The sequence below is a fragment of the Leucoraja erinacea genome, chromosome 35 (genome assembly GCF_028641065.1).
Source record: "Leucoraja erinacea ecotype New England chromosome 35, Leri_hhj_1, whole genome shotgun sequence".
In the NCBI taxonomy this organism is placed as follows: Eukaryota; Metazoa; Chordata; class Chondrichthyes; order Rajiformes; family Rajidae; genus Leucoraja; species Leucoraja erinaceus.
This window is the reverse complement of record NC_073411.1, coordinates 7808809-7830359: the sequence shown is the minus strand read 5'-3', so window position 1 is coordinate 7830359 and position 21551 is coordinate 7808809. Positions and strand designations below refer to the sequence as shown.

The 21551-nt window shown below is 40.3% G+C and overlaps 1 protein-coding gene across 10 annotated transcripts in view; it reads left to right on the top strand.

The window, feature by feature from the left end:
- The window catches only part of aak1b (AP2 associated kinase 1b), a 96792-nt gene that overhangs the window by 34715 nt on the left and 40526 nt on the right, over nucleotides 1-21551 (top strand). For 9 of the 10 annotated variants that reach the window (XM_055662213.1, XM_055662214.1, XM_055662216.1 and 6 more), the window contains exons 6-12: nucleotides 5683-5764; nucleotides 8469-8601; nucleotides 10046-10149; nucleotides 11065-11144; nucleotides 12128-12282; nucleotides 15666-15991; nucleotides 19626-19847. In XM_055662213.1, the coding sequence (XP_055518188.1) occupies nucleotides 5683-5764; nucleotides 8469-8601; nucleotides 10046-10149; nucleotides 11065-11144; nucleotides 12128-12282; nucleotides 15666-15991; nucleotides 19626-19847 (1102 nt within the window). The remainder of the gene's footprint in view (nucleotides 1-5682; nucleotides 5765-8468; nucleotides 8602-10045; nucleotides 10150-11064; nucleotides 11145-12127; nucleotides 12283-15665; nucleotides 15992-19625; nucleotides 19848-21551) is intronic. The other variant, XM_055662218.1, reaches the window with a different exon arrangement.

Genomic DNA, 21551 nt, shown 5'->3' with positions numbered 1-21551 from the left:
AAGAGCCACAAAAATGTTTCTAACACCCTTCATAACCCTGAGCCGTTCCAAAAAACTTTGGAGGCAATCAAGTTCTTTTGAAAAGAAACTAGCGTCAAAATTTATGAAATATGGCACAATGTGGCACGTTCCCAAAGATAACAGTGCATGACGAATCAGTCATTCTGATTAAGCAATGTTGATTGTTCTTTGGTTTTAGAATAGTGTCATTTGCAACCTCGGTTTAGTTTGATTTAGTTTAAAGATACAGTAAGGAAGCAGGTCCTTTGCCCCACCGAGTCCATGCCGACCATTGATCACCCATTCACACTAGTTCTATGTTATCCCACTTTTGCATCCCTCCCTGCACACTTGGGGCAATTTACAGAGTGCAATTAACCTACAAACCCGCACACCATTGGGATGTGGGAGGAAACAGTGGCACCCGGAGGAAACCCAGGTGGTCACAAGGAGAACATGCAAACTCCACGCAGACAGCACCCAAGGAAATGATTGAACCAGGGTCTCTGGGATTACGGGATGGCAGCTCTACCAGCTCCGCCCCTCTTAACAATAGCTGAACATAGAGACACCAACTTTAACTGTGCAGCCTTCCCTCAGTACTCCACTGGCACTTTCCCCCAGCACTGTACTAAATGCTCATCTTTGGAAGTAGACATATCCTGTGAGCTTCTGTCTCAGAGGTTAGAGTGTTGCAACTGAGCCAGTTCAAAAAGAGATGCGTCTCTTTGTTTCTCCAAAATCACCAACTCTCTGGAGGCACATCAGCCTGGTTTGAAAAGACCCATTTGGATTATGTCGAGGATGAACCTGTCTGTGATCCATAATTATTACACCAAGTAGAAGCTGGCATCTTTCCCAGATGTGGCTAGCAATCCTGGGGCAGCAATGCGTTGATAAGAATCAGTTGTGGCTCAGACTCCCCTCGAGTATTGTTTCCCATATTTAATTTATTGTTCTGTATTTAATTTTGGTAACATTTAATGAGAGCAATAAGGAACTTGACGAGTTAATTTCTCCATTGTCTTGTGCTGTGTCTCTTGACATAACTAATGAGTATTTTTTAATATTTCTTCAAGTGAAATCATACCTCAATATATTGCTAAGTCGTTTGTTTCTCCTACTGAGCAGTGAACTTGGATGAAGTTTAACTATCAATCTGTGTCATTATATTTTTTTGTAATTTTGTTAATGGCTGGCATTCCTAATCTTCCAATTATATCCATTGGAAGTCTTGTATTTATAGGTTTCTTCTTTCTAAATGCAAGTTGCGTCTGTTGAAGAATGAAACAATAGGGTTATATACTGATGGTTAATTGTATGATAGCCGCACTATTGGGCACATTCTTATGATATGAATCAAATGGCGTAATGCAGCATTCCATCAGAATTAAAATTGATTCCCTCCTCCACAACATCCCCACCCTCAGTTCACAACTCCACCTTGAAGAACATTTGTTTTAGTTTACTTATTGAACGAAAAAGACCATCTTGTGACTACTTACTTTAGTTCTGTACAGGTATATAAAATGTAAGAAAACCTATGAAAAAAGTGCCTTCATTCAAATTGGAGTAATACAGTGTGGAAACAGGCCCTTCGACCCAACTTGCCCAACATGTCCCATCTACACTCGTCTCACCTGCCTGCGTTTGGCCTCTAAATCAGCTCTATCCATGTACCTGTCTAAAGGTTTCCAAAACATTGCGATAACATCTGCTGTTGAAGTTTTCTTATAGTCAACAACCATTCCAAGTTAACAGACATTGTGAACAAAATATGGTGTAGGAGACTTGCTTTTTGTGAATATATGCCCAGCTCCTCTCAAATCAAGAATCCTCTCCCTTGCCGTGTGAAAATCAGTGAGCTGGTTTAATAACGTGTATCATGATGCAAATGCTGCGACTCACATGGCTGGCTCCATGTCTTTCCTGATTTATATATGAATGGTTTTTGCTCTGTTACTTCCTCATGATCATCCAGCATCCTATGATTACTGGGTGGGGTGGGGCCAGAGTATGAATTCAAAAATAAGTCTATTTTGCATTGTTATATGCCTTTGGCTGCTTCAAGCCTTCACTGACAACGGGCAATAAAGGCAGCTGAAATCCTGCCTTTGTACCGCGGACTGTGCGCAAGGTGCTGCACATGCCCACAGGGGAGGAGACCAATCTGTGCATGCGCATTTTTAAAGATTTGGTAAAAGTCGACTGACTGCTTACAGGACCGATCTGCGCATGCGTGGTTTAACAATTTTTTTTTTTTCCTGCGCATGTGCAGTTTTTAATGATTTTTAAAGGTCGACTGACTGCCCAGTGCCTACCCTGAGTAATTACTCACGGGACGTGACTGAGTGAAGGGTGGTTGGTGCAAATTATCTTGATTCGCAACGTTTAAGAAACATTTAGACAGGTACATGGATAGGGGAGATTTAGAGTGATATGGGCCAAAAGCAGGCAGGTGGGACTAGTGTAGATAGGGCATGTTGGTCAGCATGACTAAGTTGGGCTGAAGGGCCTGTTTCCACACTGTATGACTCAATGATACACACCAGTACGCAAAGCAGGATTATTGGAATTACCCAATAACATCCCGTCTGTCTGGCTCGAGTTATCACAATATGCAGCTTTGGTTTAAATAATTGTAGAAAGATTTATTTTGCAATCATATCTAACAAAATATTGAGACTAAAACAGACGGATCCAAAGTAGGTTTCTTAGAAACATTTTTTTCAAAATTGTTCACAATTAAGGTAGAGAAGTGAAGACAAAAACCAATAAAGGACAGGTTGGTGTGTTGTTCCAGTGCCAAAACTCACATGAAACAAAAAAGCATGTTAATAAAACAGAAGGACACAGATCCTTCAGCCAATTATGATCTCATAGGTGTAGAAGTACAAAAATATCTGCAGACTTGTTAAACAGCAGATTTGTTATAAATAGTAATTCTTAGCATGTTTCTCTGAGCTCCTTCAAAGAGGCTGAAGGTTTTAAAGCACTTGGATAAATTCTCTCAATTACAAATTCCTGTGGATAGGTTTAATTTTTTTTAAATTTTAAAATGCTATTACTTAATCCTATATATCGTTTACAGGATCATGTCTATAATACACCAGAACAGAATAAAAAAGTAACAAGAATAGGCTAGTTCCTCAAGTTTGATCATGAGTGATCTGCCCCAATCCTCTTCTGTACCAGTTCCACAAAATCCTCAATACCTTGATCTTTAAAACAAAATCAACTTCCCACCTCCCTGAGTAATCTCAACGATAACTCTCCAGGGTAGAGATTTCACATTCGTCACCATCTATGAAAAGAAATTCCTCAGCTCCTTGGTTATAAATGTATTTTTCGTTTCCTTGTAAATGTTATCATGTTTGATCCTGTCTCACAAGTGGAATCATCTCAATGTCCACCCTGCCATGCCTCCTTAGCATCTTGTATGTTTCAATAAGATCACTCCCCATGCTTCTAAACTCCAAAGAATACAGATCTGACTTTTTAAACGGTTGGTAATAGAACATCCCTCTCATCATCTACCATCACCTCCTACCATCCGGAGGCGCTACAGGTCCAGCAGGTCGAGGAACAGCTTCTTTCCGGCGGCTGTCACTCTACTAAACAAACGTACCTCGGTGACTGCCAATCACCACCACACACCCCCCCCCCCCCCCCCCCCCCCCGGACACTTATTATTTTTTTATTCAAATCGTTTGCTATGTCGCTCTTCAAGGGAGATGCTAAATGCATTTCGTTGTCTCTGTACTGTACACTGACAATGACAATTAAAATTGAATCTGAATCTGAATCTGAATCTGAATCACAGAAACGAACCTGTTGAATCTCTTCGGGACTACCTCCAATGTTAGTACAACGTTTTTAAAATATGCAACCAAAATTGTACACGGCGCTCATTCCATACAGAAAATAATCTGACTTCTCATTCTTTTTAGCTAAGTGGATGACCATGCACTTTCCAACATTAAACTTTGTTGAACAAAATTCTCCCACTTTTTCAACCTATCCATATCCTTTTGCAGAGTTATTTTTCATATTACAACCCACCCAACTGTTTTCATGCCATCAGTAAATTTGGATACTGTACTATTATATTTATCTCTTTCATATTATTTATGTAGATGGCAAATAGGTGAGGGCCAATAACAGATCCTTGGGGCAATGCACTAGCCTGAACGAAAATGAAACATTTCTTCCACGTTGAAAATTATTCTGACTTTATTCTGACTTTCTATGAGATAATCACTTAAATCCTCGTGAATGTTTCCTCCACCCCCGCCCTCCAATGTTGCATGTTCTAATTGTGCACCAGGTTTTTATTTGACACATAATCTTAATGCCTTCTGGTATCTAAATACACTACATCTAAATACACTACCAGACTGATTCCTGGGATGTCAGGACTTTCTTATGAAGAAAGACTGGATAGACTCGGATTGTACTCGCTAGAATTTAGGAGATTGAGGGGGGATCTTATAGAAACTTACAAAATTCTTAAGGGATTGGACAGGCTAGATGCAGGAAGATTGTTCCCGATGTTGGGGAAGTCCAGAACAAGGGGTCACAGCTTAAGGATAGAGGGGAAAATCCTTTAGAACCGAGATGAGAAAAACATTTTTCATGCAGAGAGTGGTGAATCTCTGGAACTCTCTGCCATAGAAGGTAGTTGAGGCCAGTTCATTGGCTACATTTAAGAGGGAGTTAGATGTGGCCCTTGTGGCTAGAGGGATCAGGGGGTATGGAGAGAAGGCAGTTATGGGGTACTGAGTTGGATGATCAGCCATGATCATATTGAATGGCGGTGCAGGCTCGAAGGGCCGAATAGCCTACTCCTGCACCTATTTTCTATGTTTCTATCTGTAGGCTCCTTATCTGCTTGTTGTATCCTCAAATCCTCAAGTAACAAATTTGTCAGACATGATTTTTCTTTCCATTTAAAATATCTTGACTCAGTTTGATTGCTTTAGATCTCTTTCTTTACTTCTTCCTTACTTATAGACTCAAACTCCTTGTAGCATCAAATGTTTAGATTAGTGACCAAAAGTTTACGGCTTTCTGTCTTTCTCGACTTGAGCAAGAAAGTCACATTTGGGCCTTTTCACAGAGTTGTCGGGCGAGCCCAGAACATTTTGCAAATCAAACTCCCATCTATGCACTCCATCTGCACCACGCTGCCTTGGCAAGGCCGATTGGCCTCATTCTACTATCACATGAACTTATGAACCTATGATTCAGGTTGTGTAATTGGGGGAAAAAACAACCATACTTATTTAGATAGAGGTATTTTTAAATTCACCATGCGAACCTAACAAGGATAATAAAAGCAAGTTGTTTTTCCTCATGGTGAACCAAATACGGAAATTAAACTCAAATTAGAAGTTGCAGACGTCATGCATCAATGTGTAGGAAAGAACTGCAGATGCTGGTTTAAATCAAAGGTAGACACAAAATGCTGGAGTAACTCAGCAGGACAGGCAGCATCTCTGAAGAGAAGGAATGAGTAACGTTTCAGGTCGAGACTGAAGAAGGATCTCGACCCAAAACGTCACCCATTCCTTCTCCCCAGAGATGCTGCCTATCCTGCTGAGTTACGCTGCATTTTGTGTCTACCCTCATGCATCAATGTATTAAGTATGTGTTAATACAAAGCCTCTTTGTATTGTTCAGGTACACAACTCTGTCCTACCGAGCTCCTGAAATGGTAAACCTTTACTGTGGCAAAGCTATCACCACAAAAGCTGATGTATGGGTGAGTAGAGGAAAACCAATTAGTGTCTCGTGTTATGAATGGGAGTGATTGCTTAAAAGGTTATGTGTGCTTAGGCATTTCCTGATTCTCCACTGCTGATGTCATGGGAATAACGAGACAAGCAAGTACTTTCAATTGATAGGATTGCACAACATTAGCAACAATGCAAGCTTGCATTTGTTGTGCAGTTTTCACAGTGTCAGTGTTCCGGGTGACCAGTGAAGTCTTTTTCTCAACGTTAAGCCACTGTTTTAGAGTAGAAAAAATGTAGCAAATGGTTTATTTACAGCAAATAACCTCAATGGCATTGTGTTCAAGTGATCACAGAATCATAATGTTTACAGCATGGATATAGGCCAATCTGGCTCCACATAAGAGCAGTGCAGCAAGTCTCAGTCCCCTGGTGGATAATAAATAAAATGCTGGCCAGAAAACCTTTGTGGTAATCTTCAAATATTTCTCCGCAATCTTTTACATCCTGTTAAGTAGGCAGATATATTAATTGAAAGTTAACGCCTCTGAAAGTATGGAAATCAATTTAACAGTTGGGGAGAAAATAACAGTATCAGGAGTGAAGGATGTTAAATTTCACTGCAGTGGGGCAGTTCACATTTATCTTCTACATCTTTTCCTTTTTGATAGGTTTAGATGTTATAAAAATGTGACTGGATAATGTAATATTTCTAATTTAACTAAATGCCTTGGCATGGAAGGGATTTATGTCTGGTGGTTTAGTCTGTTGAGTTTATATTCATGTACAGCGAATATATGTTGAGGGGAGGAAACTGAAAAAGTGCAGAAACAAAATGCATAAACCACAACTGGCAAAGTTTTTCATTCCATGAAACTAAAGATCCAGCTGTACAGAGTTTGACATGTCTACTCATGTTACGTTAATTAAATGTGATTTTCCAGCAACTGGTGGTCCGACTCCTCGTTTGATCCGGACAAAATCACTAGAGCGCACTTGAAATTCCACACACACCCCCACCCCCTCGGACATCCCCCCCCGAAAATGCAGCGGCTAGACTGGGTGAGACAGCCAATCTTGACCTCATCGGGACTTCCGTACCGAATAGCAGGTCGAATTTGCAGCCTGCAGCCAGAGCGCTCGGACTGTGGCCCTTACTGGTGCCAGCAGATCCGTTTCCCTGGCCGACTTTGCGGGCTGTTATCTCGGCACCCCTGCAGCCTAGGTGGACCGTTCCGGTACCGTTCTCGTAGAGCTGCATTTTCGACAGATTTGAAAAATCTCAGGTCGGCCCAATAGTCCAGCCGGGAAAACAGCATCTTGATCCTGTGGGCGGCCACCGATTCGACCCGCATAAAGACTTTGGAGGGCAACTCGTTAACTGGCTCCATGGCTGCCCACAGAAGAAAGTTTTGCTGTAAAATTAATTTGCATTTAATATTTATTGTATTTAAGTTTCTAGCAGTCCATGGTGCTTTAGATACACAGGAGGGGTACAATAGTGGGTCACAGGAGGTGTATTGTGTGATTATTTCCTCACCTCTGTTCGTCCGTGAAAATGGCTAATACAGGAAACCTCTAAAACCAAGTGTGCCGGAAAATCGCTGTTCAACCTGTGGTTAATTTTACATCAAGATTATTCAAATATGATCCCAGAATTTATAACCTCAACGATGCTCTGTATTTACATGCCCCCTTTAGAAGTATACAGTGAAGCTAAGCTAGTGAAAGTCAACTTATTTGAAGCATCTAAAGTATCCTTGTCAGAAAATACCAGGTGAACGACATTATACAGGAGGAATAAAAAACTTCACTTTGAGCAAGGGTGAATACTGCAGTTAAATAATTGATAGTATTTTTTTTTAGTAAATCTACAGTCAATTTGACATTCATGCATAGTATAGTTTGGAGGATTTTCTATCTGAATGTTACACTGATTGGTTTACTATACTGCAATTGCAATGTAGCCACAGGACAGTTATTAACATACAACGCTTGATAAAATGGGACTCACTGTTAGTGTAATTAAAGTTCATCTGTTTGTCAATGCCAAATCCAGATGAGTTGTATGTACAGAGATGTATAGAGAATCCCATGTTTAAAACACTGCATGTACCTATTCGCATGTGCGTACCTGTGGACAGGATGGCTTAAGGGTCAGTCCCACTTTCACGACCTAATTCACAACCTTTTTTACTCGTGGACATTTTTCATCAGAAAAATGCCCCGACCTACTTGATGCCACGAGTACCTACGACTAGCATCACGGCCTGCTATGACCTACCTACGTTGTGATGACCTTGTTGCGAGTATGAGAAGGGCAAACTCGGCAGAGGTCGTGAAAGTGGGACAGGCCCTTTAGCTGTCAATTTTCTCAGTTAGTTTCTCAGCAGGACCATTATTCCTTGGTCTGAAGAAGGGTCCCAACCCGAAATGTCACCTCTCCCATTTTCTCCGAATCCGAATCCTGATCCGTTGAGTCGCTCCAAATTTTGTGTGTCTCTTTTTTTATTTCTTGGGATACTATATGCAGAGCTTCAGACTGCTTTAATTGTTTTGTGTGATGAGAAAAAGAAAGGTCCATATGCTTGGGGTTTAGTCCACTCTAATTCCGAAACATTATTGATGTAGGAGCATTTGTCGAAAGCAAAGCAGATTGTTGAGTTAATTTTGAAGAACTAAACTGTTTAATTGCTGTTCTGCATCTGCTAATTATGTTACTTTCTTTTTCAGGCACTTGGATGTTTATTGTACAAACTCTGCTTTTTTACACTACCATTTGGAGAAAGCCAGGTTGCAATCTGTGATGGAAACTTCACAATCCCGGATAACTCCAAGTACTCCAGCGACATGCACTGCCTAATAAGTACATGCTACTAAATTTTTCAGTTTGTTTCCTCTTCAGTTTCTGGTTAATTCCTTTTGAGCATTGCGGTAACACTTGAACACTGAAATTAATAATAAATTAGGATAGGTTTCCAAAATGTTTTGTTTGATCAAATCCACTTTAAAGTGACCGATAATCAGAAGCAGGCATACTACTGGCAAGCTAAATGTTGTGTTAAAGTTAAGAGACAGGATGATTGGAAAGGTAGAAAAGACAGACCATAGCTGAAGACATTGAATTTTCAATATCATGGGAATCTAATGTATTTAAAGTTGTGTTATTCTTGTTCAAGCTTTCTGACCCTATATTTCCTTGACAAACTGACTGGTTTTGCCTGGTTTGATATTCCACATATGTTTTGTCTCTATTTGTGACTGCCAAATTATTAGGATAGTAGGAAACACATTTCAGTGCTGGTCCTTTCCATAGAACATAGAACAATACAGCACAGGAACAGGCCCTCCTGTCCACAATGTCAAAGTTAAATGAATCTCCTTAATCTGTACATGATCCTTATTCCTCCATTCCCTTGTATATCCATGTGCCTAACTAAAAACCTCTTAAATGCCTCTCTTGTATCTGCCTCCACCACCCCTGTCAGCGCTTTCTGGACACCTACCATGCTCTATGTATAAAACTAAATTGCCCGACAGATATCCTGTAAACGTTGCTCCTCACCTTAAAGCTATGCCCTCTTGTGCTAAGCACATCTACTGAGGAAAGACATTCTTGCCATAGAGGGAGTACAGAGAGGGTTCACCAGACTGATTCCTGGGATGGCAGGACTTTCATATGAAGAAAGACTGGATTGACTCGGCTTGTACATGCTAGAATTTACAAGATTGAGGGGGGATCTTATAGAAAAGTACAAAATTCTTAAGGGGTTGGACAGGCTAGATGCAGGAAAATTATTCCCGATGTTGGGGAAGTCCAGAACTAGGGGTCACAGTTTAAGGATAAGAGGGAAGTCTCTTAGGACCAAGATGAGAAAATCATTTTTTACACAGAGAGTGGTGAATCTGTGGAATTCTCTGCCACAGAAGGTAGTTGAGGCCAGTTCATTGACTATATTTAAGAGGGAGTTAGATGTGGCCCTTGTGGCTAAAGGGATCAGGGGGTATGGAGAGAAGGCAGGGATGGGATACTGAGTTGGATGATCAGCCATGATCATATTGAATGGCGGTGCAGGCTCGAAGGGCCGAATGGCCTACTCCTGCACCTATTTTCTATGTTTCTAAAAGGACGTTGAAAATGGAAGTGCAGGAGGAAACATGTTATAGAAGTAAAAATGAAATCTGTTTCTAAACATGCATGGTTAAAATAATGTTATTGCGGAATGGAAATTTGATAAATGTTTTCTTAAAAGTAAAACTGCTTTAATGCTAATGTGAAATTGTCTACTCACACTGGTTTCACTTTGCAGGATTCATGCTTGAACCAGACCCTGACAAGAGGCCAGATATTTATCAGGTGTCCCACTTTGCTTTTAAACAAATTAGGAAGGAATGCCCTGTTCAGAACGCTGGTGTAAGTCTAGAAATAATTTGAATTCGATTGCATGTCAGATGTCTATTAACAGTGCATGTAAAATATCAATGTTTATCAATGCTAAACCAATCCATGTCCAATTGAGATGTACTATCAGCAAGTAACCGATAGTTTGGTGGGATGGCACAGTGTGTTTGGCCTCCATGAAATGAAGTGAGCCCATCTTGTATCTGTGAGTCTTAACAATATTAGATATTGATCTTGTCCATGAATGGAAGTGCCAAGCAAACTTTTGAAATTGGAGAAATCAGAGTGAAATTATACATTCTTTGTTTAAAACAAATTACTGACCTCTCATTAGTGTCAAGTTCCAAATAACATTTATTATAGGTTCTATCAGTGAGTGGAGTTCTGTGTACATACAATCCAGCCTGTGTTCATTGAATATTTACACAAAAAAAACACAAAGTACTGGTGTAACTTAGCAGGTCAGGCAGCATCTCTGGAGAACATGGATGGGGAATGTTTCGGGTCGAGACCCTTCCCTACCCATGTTCTCCAGAGACGCTGCCTGACTCGCTGAGTTACTCCAGCACTTTGTGTCTGTTTTGTTTGTAAACCAGTATCTGCGGTTCCTTGTTTCTGAATATTTACACATCTAGCTAAATTAAGTGAGAAATGATGGTTGAAGTGCCGTGGTTTATCAATGTACAGTAAGTGTCAGAAACCTTTTGAGTTTTTAATGGGTGGAGGAAATAAAATTAGCCTGTGCACATGTATGCACAGCTCATCATCTCTTTTGTGGATATTATAGCAAATGCAATGTAAGGCAACATAGCCCATGAACTTTCTTTGATCAGGATAGACGAAAAAATATGAGCAAATGGTGATATTATTGATCTGAAATTAAGTTAGTGAACTCATCAATAATTGTATAATTACTTTGTTCTGCAGAACTCACCCATTCCAGCAAAGCTTGTTGAGCCAGTGAAAGCCAGTGAAGCGGCTGCTAAGAAGACACAGCCCAAGGCGAGGTTTGCATCACTTTCATGTAATTAAATGGAGCAGGTGCTTGCCTTTTAAGGAAAAGCTGTAATAGACTTTTGAGATGAATATTTCACCTACCATCATGAGTGACATTGTGGTTGAATAGATGTGGAGCTGGTTGGGAGTTAGAGGTCGGCTGAGGTCGATCAGTTGTCACGTTTGAGACATCAAATGAACTTGTTTCAACGTCGTATGAATGCCTTATAGCTGGAACTCATCATAAGTCTTTATATGGAAACTGATGGTGACTGAAAATGACATTGTTTTCAGAACATTTTAGTGACGTTAGTTGTGAGGAAAATCTCTTACTGTACATAGAGGAATGAAGCAAATATTTTCCATTTAATTGTTGGGCAACACTATAAAAATTGTTCAATGTAGATTTATTGAAATGGTACATTTAAGGAGGGTTTCACTGTGACTTGTCATATATGACAATAAAGTATTCAATTCACTTAGAGGGTGGTGGGTGTATGGAACTAGCTACCAGGGGAGGTTGTTGAGACAAGTACTATAGCAATTTCTGGAGAACATTTGGACAGGAACATGGATAGATGTTTGAGGGATATGGGACAAATGCAGGCAGATGGGGCATCTTGGTCAACGTGACAAGTGGGGCCGAAGGATGTCCATGCTGTATGTATGTCTCTGATTATGACTCTAATTATGATTGTTAAATAATCTATTTTATATTTATTTATTTGAATTAAATAATACTCGTTTGATTACACTTAGCACTAAGATAATAAAAGTGAAAAGCACAAAACTCCTTTGAGAACTCCATGGACTTAGATAAAAAATGGTTCATGCTATTCGGCAATTTTCATTCTACTGAATATTTGTTCTTCTGAACTTGATTGGAGTTCGAAGAAAGAAATATTGAAAAGGTTGAAGAAAGGTGCATGTTATGATCAATTGAATGTTGGTACCATATCTTTCCCACACACTAAGGATACTTAATTTTCTCAAGGCTTACAGACCCAACTCCTCCCACTGAGACCTCAATAGCTCCTCGCCAAAGGCCCAAAGCTGGGCAGGCTCCAGCCAACCCAGGGATGCTACCGATTCAGCCCTCGCTGACACCACGAAAGAGGCCGTCTGCCCAGGCAGTTGTACCACCAGCAGGTCTGATGAATTGCATCCATCTTCTCTGTCTTTTGTTGAAATGCCTCTATTGTTGGCCTGCAAGAACTGTAATCGATATTTAAATGTTTCCGTCAGTTTTCTGGTACAATAATGAGTGGAGAGTGAGCACAAGTGTTAATGCCACCTACTTTTTTGTGCATACAACCTAGTCAAAAAATTTTAACAAACTTCAATCTTATGGTTTTCCATCTTAGAAGAAGTATTCATAGTAACACTGAGAATTCTAATTTCAATAGAATAATCCAGAGATATCTGTTGGATCTTTTTGTGAGTCAGTGAACGAGAGTAACCCAAGATGAGTTTCCCTGCAAGGAAGTATCTATTCTCCTCATGATCTTATACAAGATCACCCCTCATCGTTCAAGCCAGTCTGACCTCTCCTTATAGCTCAGGCCCCCGTCCTGGCAACATCCTCTTAAATCCTCTCTGTATTCCTGCCAGCTCAACCGCATCTTTCCTGTAGTAGGGTGACCCAAACTGAACACAAAATTCCAAATGTGGCCTCATCAACATCTTGTCCAACTGTAACATAACATCCCAACTTCTGAAGGCCAAAGTGCCGAAAGCCTTCTTGACCACCCTATCTAACTGTGATTCCACTTTCTAACAACTGTGTACCTGCACTCATAGATCCATCTCACCCCATCTCTGGATGACGTGGGGAAGATTGTCTTTGTATCGGTTTCAGAGCTGCACATTCTACATAATGGAGACTGCTGCGATGGCACACTGTTCCGTCGTAAGATTTCTCTGAATGAACCTTTCTGGGCGTTTTTATGATCTCAAAATTGATCATGAATTAAGCAATTTTTCCCCTATGCTTTTCCTGTGTCAATTTTATTGTATGAAGGTGACATAATTTTAAATTCTGTTTAGTGTCTAGTATACAGTTTGGAAAACTACCTTGCTTCCTTCAAGACACAAATTCAAGTTTCCAAAAATGCCAAACCTTTTGTTACAGTCAATTTACAGTTCAACGCTGCTCTCTCGAACTTGAACTTCCATGCTGCACCTAAAATCGGACACGAAAGATGTGGTCTGATTAGATCACTTTGCGGTTTGGCTTTCTTCACTTTTTTGGTCCATGTTGCTTGGCATTCCATTGGCCTCATTGATTGTTGCCTGGAAAAGGTAGACCTGTAGCGGATGAAATCGATAAGAATTATAGATTTACCCTTGGCTCCTGCAGCAATATAAATTATAAATTGTATAAGATATTCTAACTGATTGGCATATCTTTTATTACCCAAGCTACCTGAGAATTATTACTTCTGAATTGCTATGTCCAGAAGATTTGGGCAACTTGCCCTGTGCTCTGGATACAAATCACTATAGTTAATGAGGAGCCATCAGATCCCATTGTTTACCATGAAGACTCAATTCTTGCCACCTACTCTTTTCCCAACATTTACCAATACCTTTCCCACCATCTAAGTTTACTTGGAAATGTAAAACTTTGAGTTTAATAATGGAGTTTTGTGCTAAGCTATTTCAAGTCAACTCTGGAGATCAAATTGGATCAAATCTCGAAATTTCTCCTGTCATATGGATGATTCATTCTCAAGGTTTGGTCAGGCATGATGATAACCACATATGTAATTGGCATGTGGAGGATTTCACAAGTTTATTTCTGACAGTTTAAATCCGCTGGTTTACATGGAACGAACTTAAGGCTAGGGAATTATAAAACTATTCCACCTTGCTCTGACGGGAAGGAGCGGGTGACATTTCGGGTCGAGACCCTTCTTCAGGCTGAAATCAAGGGAAAGGGAAACGAGAGATATAGAAGATGATGTAGATATCTTTCCAGTTCTTCTCTGTAAGACATCCAGTTGAATCTGCCTTCACTACTCGCTCAGGCAGTTAATTCCAGGTCAGAGATTACTCCCTGCCTGACATATTTTTCCTCATTTCAGTCCCTGCTTCTCTGTCAGACACGTTAAATCCACATCCTCTATTTCTTGGGTCTATTGTTATCAATTGCTTTGTTCACCACCTTTGGAAATGAATGTTGCATGAACTAGACTAAGATTGCTGATAATTGAGTCTCAGCTTATATACAGTAAGGATAGGGAAATGGAATAAAGTACTCATTTAATTTGGTTGAATGAGTGCTCAGAGAGCACGTGGTGCCTCTGCGTTGCCTCATTCAGGATGTTAATTATTTAACAATCATCCTCCATTACAGCATTGTGTCTCTTATGGGATATTGTTTCTTTGGAATTTGAATTTAAACATTTCAAAATGTAAACAACCACTTTATAGTTTTATAAATCCTCATCTGTCATTAAAAAAAATGTACGTAATCCAATCTTTGTATGCCATTTAATTTGGGGCTATTCTGTGGCTTGATTTTTTCTAATACAATTGGCATCAGTTCAAATTGAAAAACAGAAAATAAATCTGTCTTGGGCAAAAAAACAGTCTATGTGTTTCCATGTAACCTCCATGCAGTAATCAGACAATTTTATTTCTTAAGAACATAGTCTGTCAGTTTCAGTGCGGCTGGCAATTGAAATTGACAAGAATCGCTTCTATTGTTACTCGTGCAAGGATACTCTTTTAAACAATGTACCTTACCGCCTTTCTTATTTTTGACTCGCAGTAACAAAAATAAACTTGCAGCTACTAAAAAGACCTACATTTTTGAGAATCCTGTGGGAGAAATAACTTCACTGTTATGAGTCTGAAACTCAGCCCTTTTTTTCTCATTGACAAATGTTTTTATAACATGATTTTCTATAACACATAGTTTATTACAAAGGTAAACTATCCCATTATAACAGAATACTGTACTTAAATTTTCCAAAGCACTATTGTACCAAAAATTCAGGACGTTATTTCAATTTTCTTTTGCGTTACCAACTTGGAATTCTTTTATGAGTTGCACGGTGGCGCAGCGGTAGAGTTGCTTATTTACAGCGCCAGAGACCCAGGTTCGATCCTGACTATGGTTGCTGTCTGTATGGAGTTTGTACGTTCTCCCCGTGACCGCATGGGTTTTATCCGGGTGCTCCAGTTTGCTCCCACATTCCAAAGAAGTGCAGGTTTGTAGGTTAATTGGCTTTGGTAAAAAATTGTGCATTGTCCCTGGTGTGTAGGATAGTGCTGGGGTGCGGGGATCGGCAGTTAACGCGGACACAGTGGGCCGATGTGCCTGTTTCCGCAGTGTATCTCTAAGCTAAACTAAACTAATAGAAGATAGACACAAAAAGCTGGAGCAACACAGCGTGTCAGGCAGTATCTCTGTTGAGAAGGAATGGGTGACGTTTCGGGTCGAGACCTTCCGTCTTGAATAAGAGAAAGAGTTCAATAGCATCCTTTGTGCGATGTGCGATTTCCAAATGTTTCTCTTCTTACAGGTATTGTACTTGGCACTGCTCATAATAACCAACCCCCTGGCCTGCAACCAGCCCTGCAACAATCAAAACCTCAGCTACAACAACCACAACTGTTGCTGCAGAAAAAGCAGACGCAGGCAGTGGCACTGCAGAAACAGGCACAGGCACAGGCACAACCTCAGCCGCAAGCAACTGCGCAGCAGAAGCTGCCTCAAGCAACAGTGCAGCCTCCTCCAGTCACGCAACAAACTCCAGTGCAACCACAGCTCTTCCTCCAGCAATCACAGCTTCTACAGCAGCAGCAATACCAGCAGCAACAGCAGCAGCAGCAGATAATGGCGCAGCAGGTAAAAGTTACATGCAATTCAATGTGTTGATAGCATTCTCATGGTAAGTCTCCTGCTCTATGTTTTCTGCCTTCGTGCTCACCTTGGTGAGGATATTTCAAAATTGCAGTCCATGAAATGTATACGTTCCTATTTGTGGACCTTATCTGGAGATTATTTGGAGCTTGTGTTGGAAAACAACATTGGTGCAATAATTTTAGAAACATAGAAAATAGGTCAAGGAGGAGGGCATTCGGCCCTTCGAGCCAGCACCGCCATTCATTGTGATCATGGCTGATCATCCCCTATCAATAACCCGTGCCTGCCTTCTCCCCATATCCCTTGACTCCACTAGCCTCTAGAGCTCTATCTAACTCTCTCTTAAATCCATCCAGTGATTTGGCCTCCACTGCCCTCTGGCAGGGAATTCCATAAATTCATAACTCTAGGTGAAAACGTTTTTTCTCGCCTCAGTCGTGAATGACCTCCCCTGTATTCTGAGACTGTGGCCCCTGGTTCTGGACTATCCCAACACTAAGAACATTTTTCCTGCATCTAGCATGTCCAGTCCTTTTATAATTTTATATGTTTCTGTAAGATCCCAATTTTGCCCATTTTGCACATCAACGAAGAACATCAGAGAACATTATTTTCAAATGAATGTGGTTTACAATGCATCTGAAAATTTCAATCATTGTAATCACTGAATATTTGCTAAATTCTTTGATTTGGTTATGGATTGCTCTGTTTCTGAATGTTGAGAACTGATACAGATGCTGGTTTAGGTTATGCTATTGTGGAGATGGTCATGGGGTTGACAATCGGCTAAGATCTGAAAATCACAGAAAAATAACAAAGAAGAAGATTGTTCAGCATTTAATGCTTGTTGTTTGAAAGCCCTATCATACCTACCCCAATATCCTTGGTAACTATTCAGCTTCTTCATCCTCAACAACTGTCCAACTCTCTGTTTAATGGAGCCAACTTGCACTCTTTTATTTAGGTAAAACAATACCATAGTGATATAAGATAGACACAAAATGCTGGAGTAACTCAGTGGGACAGGCAGCATCTCTGGAGCGAAAGAATGGGTGATGCTTCGGGTCAAGACCCTTCTTCAGACTGATGTCAGGGGAGTGGGCGGGATAGAGATAGAATGTAGTCGGAGACAGTAAGAAGTGGGAGAACTGGGAAGAGGGAGGGGATGAAGAGAGGGAAAGCAAGGGCTATTTGAAGTTAGAGAAGTCAATGTTTATACCGCTGGGGTGTAAGCTACCCAAGCAAAATATGAGGTGCTGCTCCTCCAATTTGCGCTGGGTCAGGTTGGGTATGGAGGGGGAGTTAAAGTGCTGAGCAACCGGGAGATCAGGTAGGTTAAGGTGGTCTGCGCAGAGGTGTTCAGCGAAACGATCTCTGACCGGTCTCACCGGTGGACAAAAGTGTATCAGTGATATAATACCTCCTCAATTTGTTTCTATATTTTTGGTACTTAATTTAAAATTACAAACTCTGGCTCCACCCACTCACTGAAATGTGAAACTTTGTTCTTTCAAAATCCTTTCTCATCTTCCCATACTCCCTCTCTCTTCCCTATGGGTCAAGAGTCGAGAGTGTTTTATTGTCATGTGTCCCAGATAGAATAGAATTCTTACTGACTTGCAGCAGCACAACAGAATATGTAAACATAGTACACTGTAAACTATATAATAAATGAGAAAAATAAGTTCAATGTGTGTGTGCGCGCATATATCTATACACATACTCACATATACACATATATACAGATCATATATATATATATATATATATATATATAGTGGTGATGCTAAATTTTGAAACCCCATTGCTAACTTCCATAATCAGGCTTTGCATCACTGAGTTCATGTGGTATCCACACTATCACTGTCCCCTTATTTCCCCCATTCCCCAGGCCTTTATCTTTGTAACAAGTGGCCAGTGTGGTACTTTGAATGCCTTACCAAACCCCATGCACACCATTCCCTGGTATCATTAATTAAACAAGTTGGGGGCAGGGTGGAACTTGCTTCAGTACAGATAGAAACAGGGAAATGGTACCGGGGGCAATAGCAATTTAAATGGAAACATTTTGGCATGTGAAAGGAAGCCGTGCACTTTTAGTGCTGCATCTGTGCATCAGCAGGTCATGCAAAGTTTGCAATGCAATTATTTTTAAGATATTCTGGAGTGCTTTTTTTTGTTTTGAATTCTGGAGACCCTTTATATATTTTGGAATTTTATAAATGGAACTATGCAGCTTGCAAGTACATTACTAGCCCAAGATTGTATATTTTATTAATTCAGGCTTAGATAAGGTTTTTGTGTTGGTGTACCAATGTGGCAATATATTGATCATGTACAAAATGCGCAATGATAGGTAGAATATGATGCCGTGGCAATCAATATTATATTTGAAACAGTCATTTTTCTAAATATCCCCAATGTGTATTTGTGCAAAGTAATTGTGCAGCAACTTCAATAGTTAATTATATTAAAAAGGAAGTGTAGAGAAACTTCATCATTTTTTATGATTTATTTTCTTCATATTAACAATCATTGGTCTGGTCTACCTTTTATTCTGTTTGATTGGGTTTTCTATTTTACAGAATGCTTACAATTTCACCATCTATTTGTCAACTCATTGATCATGACTGCCCAGTGTATATAGAAGTCATGCACTAGTGTATAAATAAGTCCCGCAGAACATTATTTTGCCAACTCATTTAATTACCTCTGCAATTAGTAGTTGTCTAGACTTATGATTATATTGCTCGTATTCCTGGTCCCGAGTTAGAAGACTAGGTTTAGGTTGTAGGTTTGAACAACTATAATTTAATTTTGTTTTGTTTAGTTTACACATAAAGTATGGAAACAGGCCCTTCGGCCCACCAAGTCCATGCTAACCATCGATCACCCATACACTATCCTACTTTTGCATCTAGGGGCAATTTACAGAAGCCAATTTAACGTACAAACCTGCACATCTTTGAAAGGTGGGACGAAACCGGAGCATCCGGAGAAAGCCCGTGCGGTGACAGAGAGAACATACAAACTTCACACACATGGTTAGGATCGAACCCGGGTTTCTGGAGATGTGAGGGAACAGCTCTAACGTTATGTTCTCTGTTCAGTTCGAACATATAATTTAGACTGACAAAGTGTACAATTGGAATAAATGCTGCTTTTGAAAAAAGCATGCATTCCAAGGCCAAGACTGCATGCCTTGGCCAGAAACCCTCTCGTAACTTATGATATTAAAACCAAAAAGTCATCTTGTTCTTGCCTATAAACCTCTGGCCCACTGTCTTTATGTAAAAATGTCACAACACGGCAAACTATTTTATATTGTTTAAATCATTTTAAGATTTCATTTCAATTATGCGCTGAATAAACTTGTCTCATTCCCTTTACCTCAATCTACTTGCTCCAGATTGATGTTTATTTTACTGCAGCCAAGCTTATCCTTTGATAAAGCAGACTTGTGGTGCCTGTATTTATACTGGTCAGTCATCATCTGGCATTGGTGAAATCCAAGTTGTCAACTTATTCCTTTTCGTTTTTCATTATTTTATGCTTTATATTATTGATTTATTTTAATTGATTTTGAGTGTTTTATTTGCATGTGTTTGTGCGCCAGTACCACGCGATACAGCAAGGCCAGCAACAAGTAATGCAACATCAGATGGTGCAGAATTTCTATCTCCAGCAACACCAGCTTTCCACAGCCATGCAGCAGATGCAGTTTGCGAGCCAGCACCCTGCTAATGTCCAGCCGCAGCTGACTGCAGCACACACACAATTGCCCCTTCCGCAGCAACATGCTGCAGGTGCACAAGCAGCCTCTCAGGAACAGGGAATGGTAAGAGTTTGCAAAATAAGCGTTTAAACCCTTATAATACAAACATTTGCAGAGAAGTGAGATGTGCCTTCTATGGGCAGATGAGTGGGAAGCATGGGCCAAGAGACCAATACACCTCCTAAATCAGCAGCACCAGGGCACAGCTGGTAGAACTGCTTCCTCACAGCTCCTGTAATCTAGGTTCAACCCTGACCTCCATCTTGCCTGTGTGGAGTTTGCCCATTCTGCCCGTGACCATGTGGGTTTCCTCCAGTTGCTCTGGTTTCCTCCCATATTCCAAAGACATACAGTTTGGTTGGTTAGTTGAGTATCATATATTGCTCCAAGTATGAAGTAGATAATATGGTAGACTCTTAGGCTGATTAACGGAATAGTATAGGGAATGGGCTACAGGGAAAATGAGCAGGGAATGGGATTTCTCATTGAGCAAGCATAAAATTGATGTGCCAAAATGCCCTTCTCCTATGTCATAAGGAAATACGAGAATATATTGTTACCCCAACATTTATACAAATATGAAATTTATACCAAATTAAAGTTTTCATTAACAAAAAAAATATTGCTTACAATTTTGCAGCCTGTCATACTTATGTTGCTGTTTGCAATGAAGCAATTTTGTTCACTCCTTCCCCCTGTGGTCGTCATTCTAATACAGGCTATGTCTAATTGTTTCAATTTTCATACAGTCAGCGTTCATACCTAAAAAAAATTAAAAAGAGGTATTTCTCTGATTTCAATCCCTAGTCCACACAAGCCACAAAATTGGCCAAATCTGATTTTTCCAAGTGATAATGTTACATGGAAATTGTAGGCACTAAAATGAATCAGCTTCGCAACTGCTTAGACAAAGCTGTCTGAACTATTTTATGATTTAGTTTAGGTTGGATTATTATTGCATGCATTGAGGTACAGTGAAAAGCTTTTGTTGCGTGCTAACCAGTCAGTGGAAAACTATGCATGATTGCATTCGAGCCATCCACAGTGTACAAATATACAGGATAAAGGGAATAACAAGAATAACGTTCAGTACAAGGTAAAATCCGATCAAGGATAGTCCGAGGGTCTCCAATGAAGTAGATAGTAGCTCAGGACTGTTCTCTAGTTGTTGGTGGGATGGTTCAGTTACCTGTTATCTGCTCGACAACTGAACCACAACAACGAGAGAGCTACCAGAAATCACGTGCTACATGAAAACTTTCACGGCGTTTTTGTTTTCTTAATCCTGGAAACAAAAGCAGAAATCAGAATAAGAGTGCTCAGATTGAATTTGGATACTGTATCATTATAGACCAGTATGTCTTTAACAGTTGCTGTTCATTTGGTGAAACTGATTTGTGCGGCAAGTTTGTGCAGCGGTAGAGTTGCTGCTGTACAGTTATTACAGAGCCAGAGACACGGGTTCGATCCTGGCTACAGGTGCTTGTCTGTATGGAGTATGTATATTCACCCCATGACCTGCGCGGGTTTTCACCAAGAATTTCGGTTTCCTACAACACTCCAAAGACTTGCAGGTTTGTAGGTTAATTGGTTTGGTATAAATGTAAAAAAGATCCCTATTGTAGGATAGTGTTAATGTGTGGGGATCGCTGGTCGGTGCGGACTTGGTGGGCCGAAGGGCTTGCTTCCGCGCTGTATCTATCTCTAAACGAAACAATCACTCCCAAAGCCGCATTTAGACCACTGTTTGTGATTGCAGGTGTATGT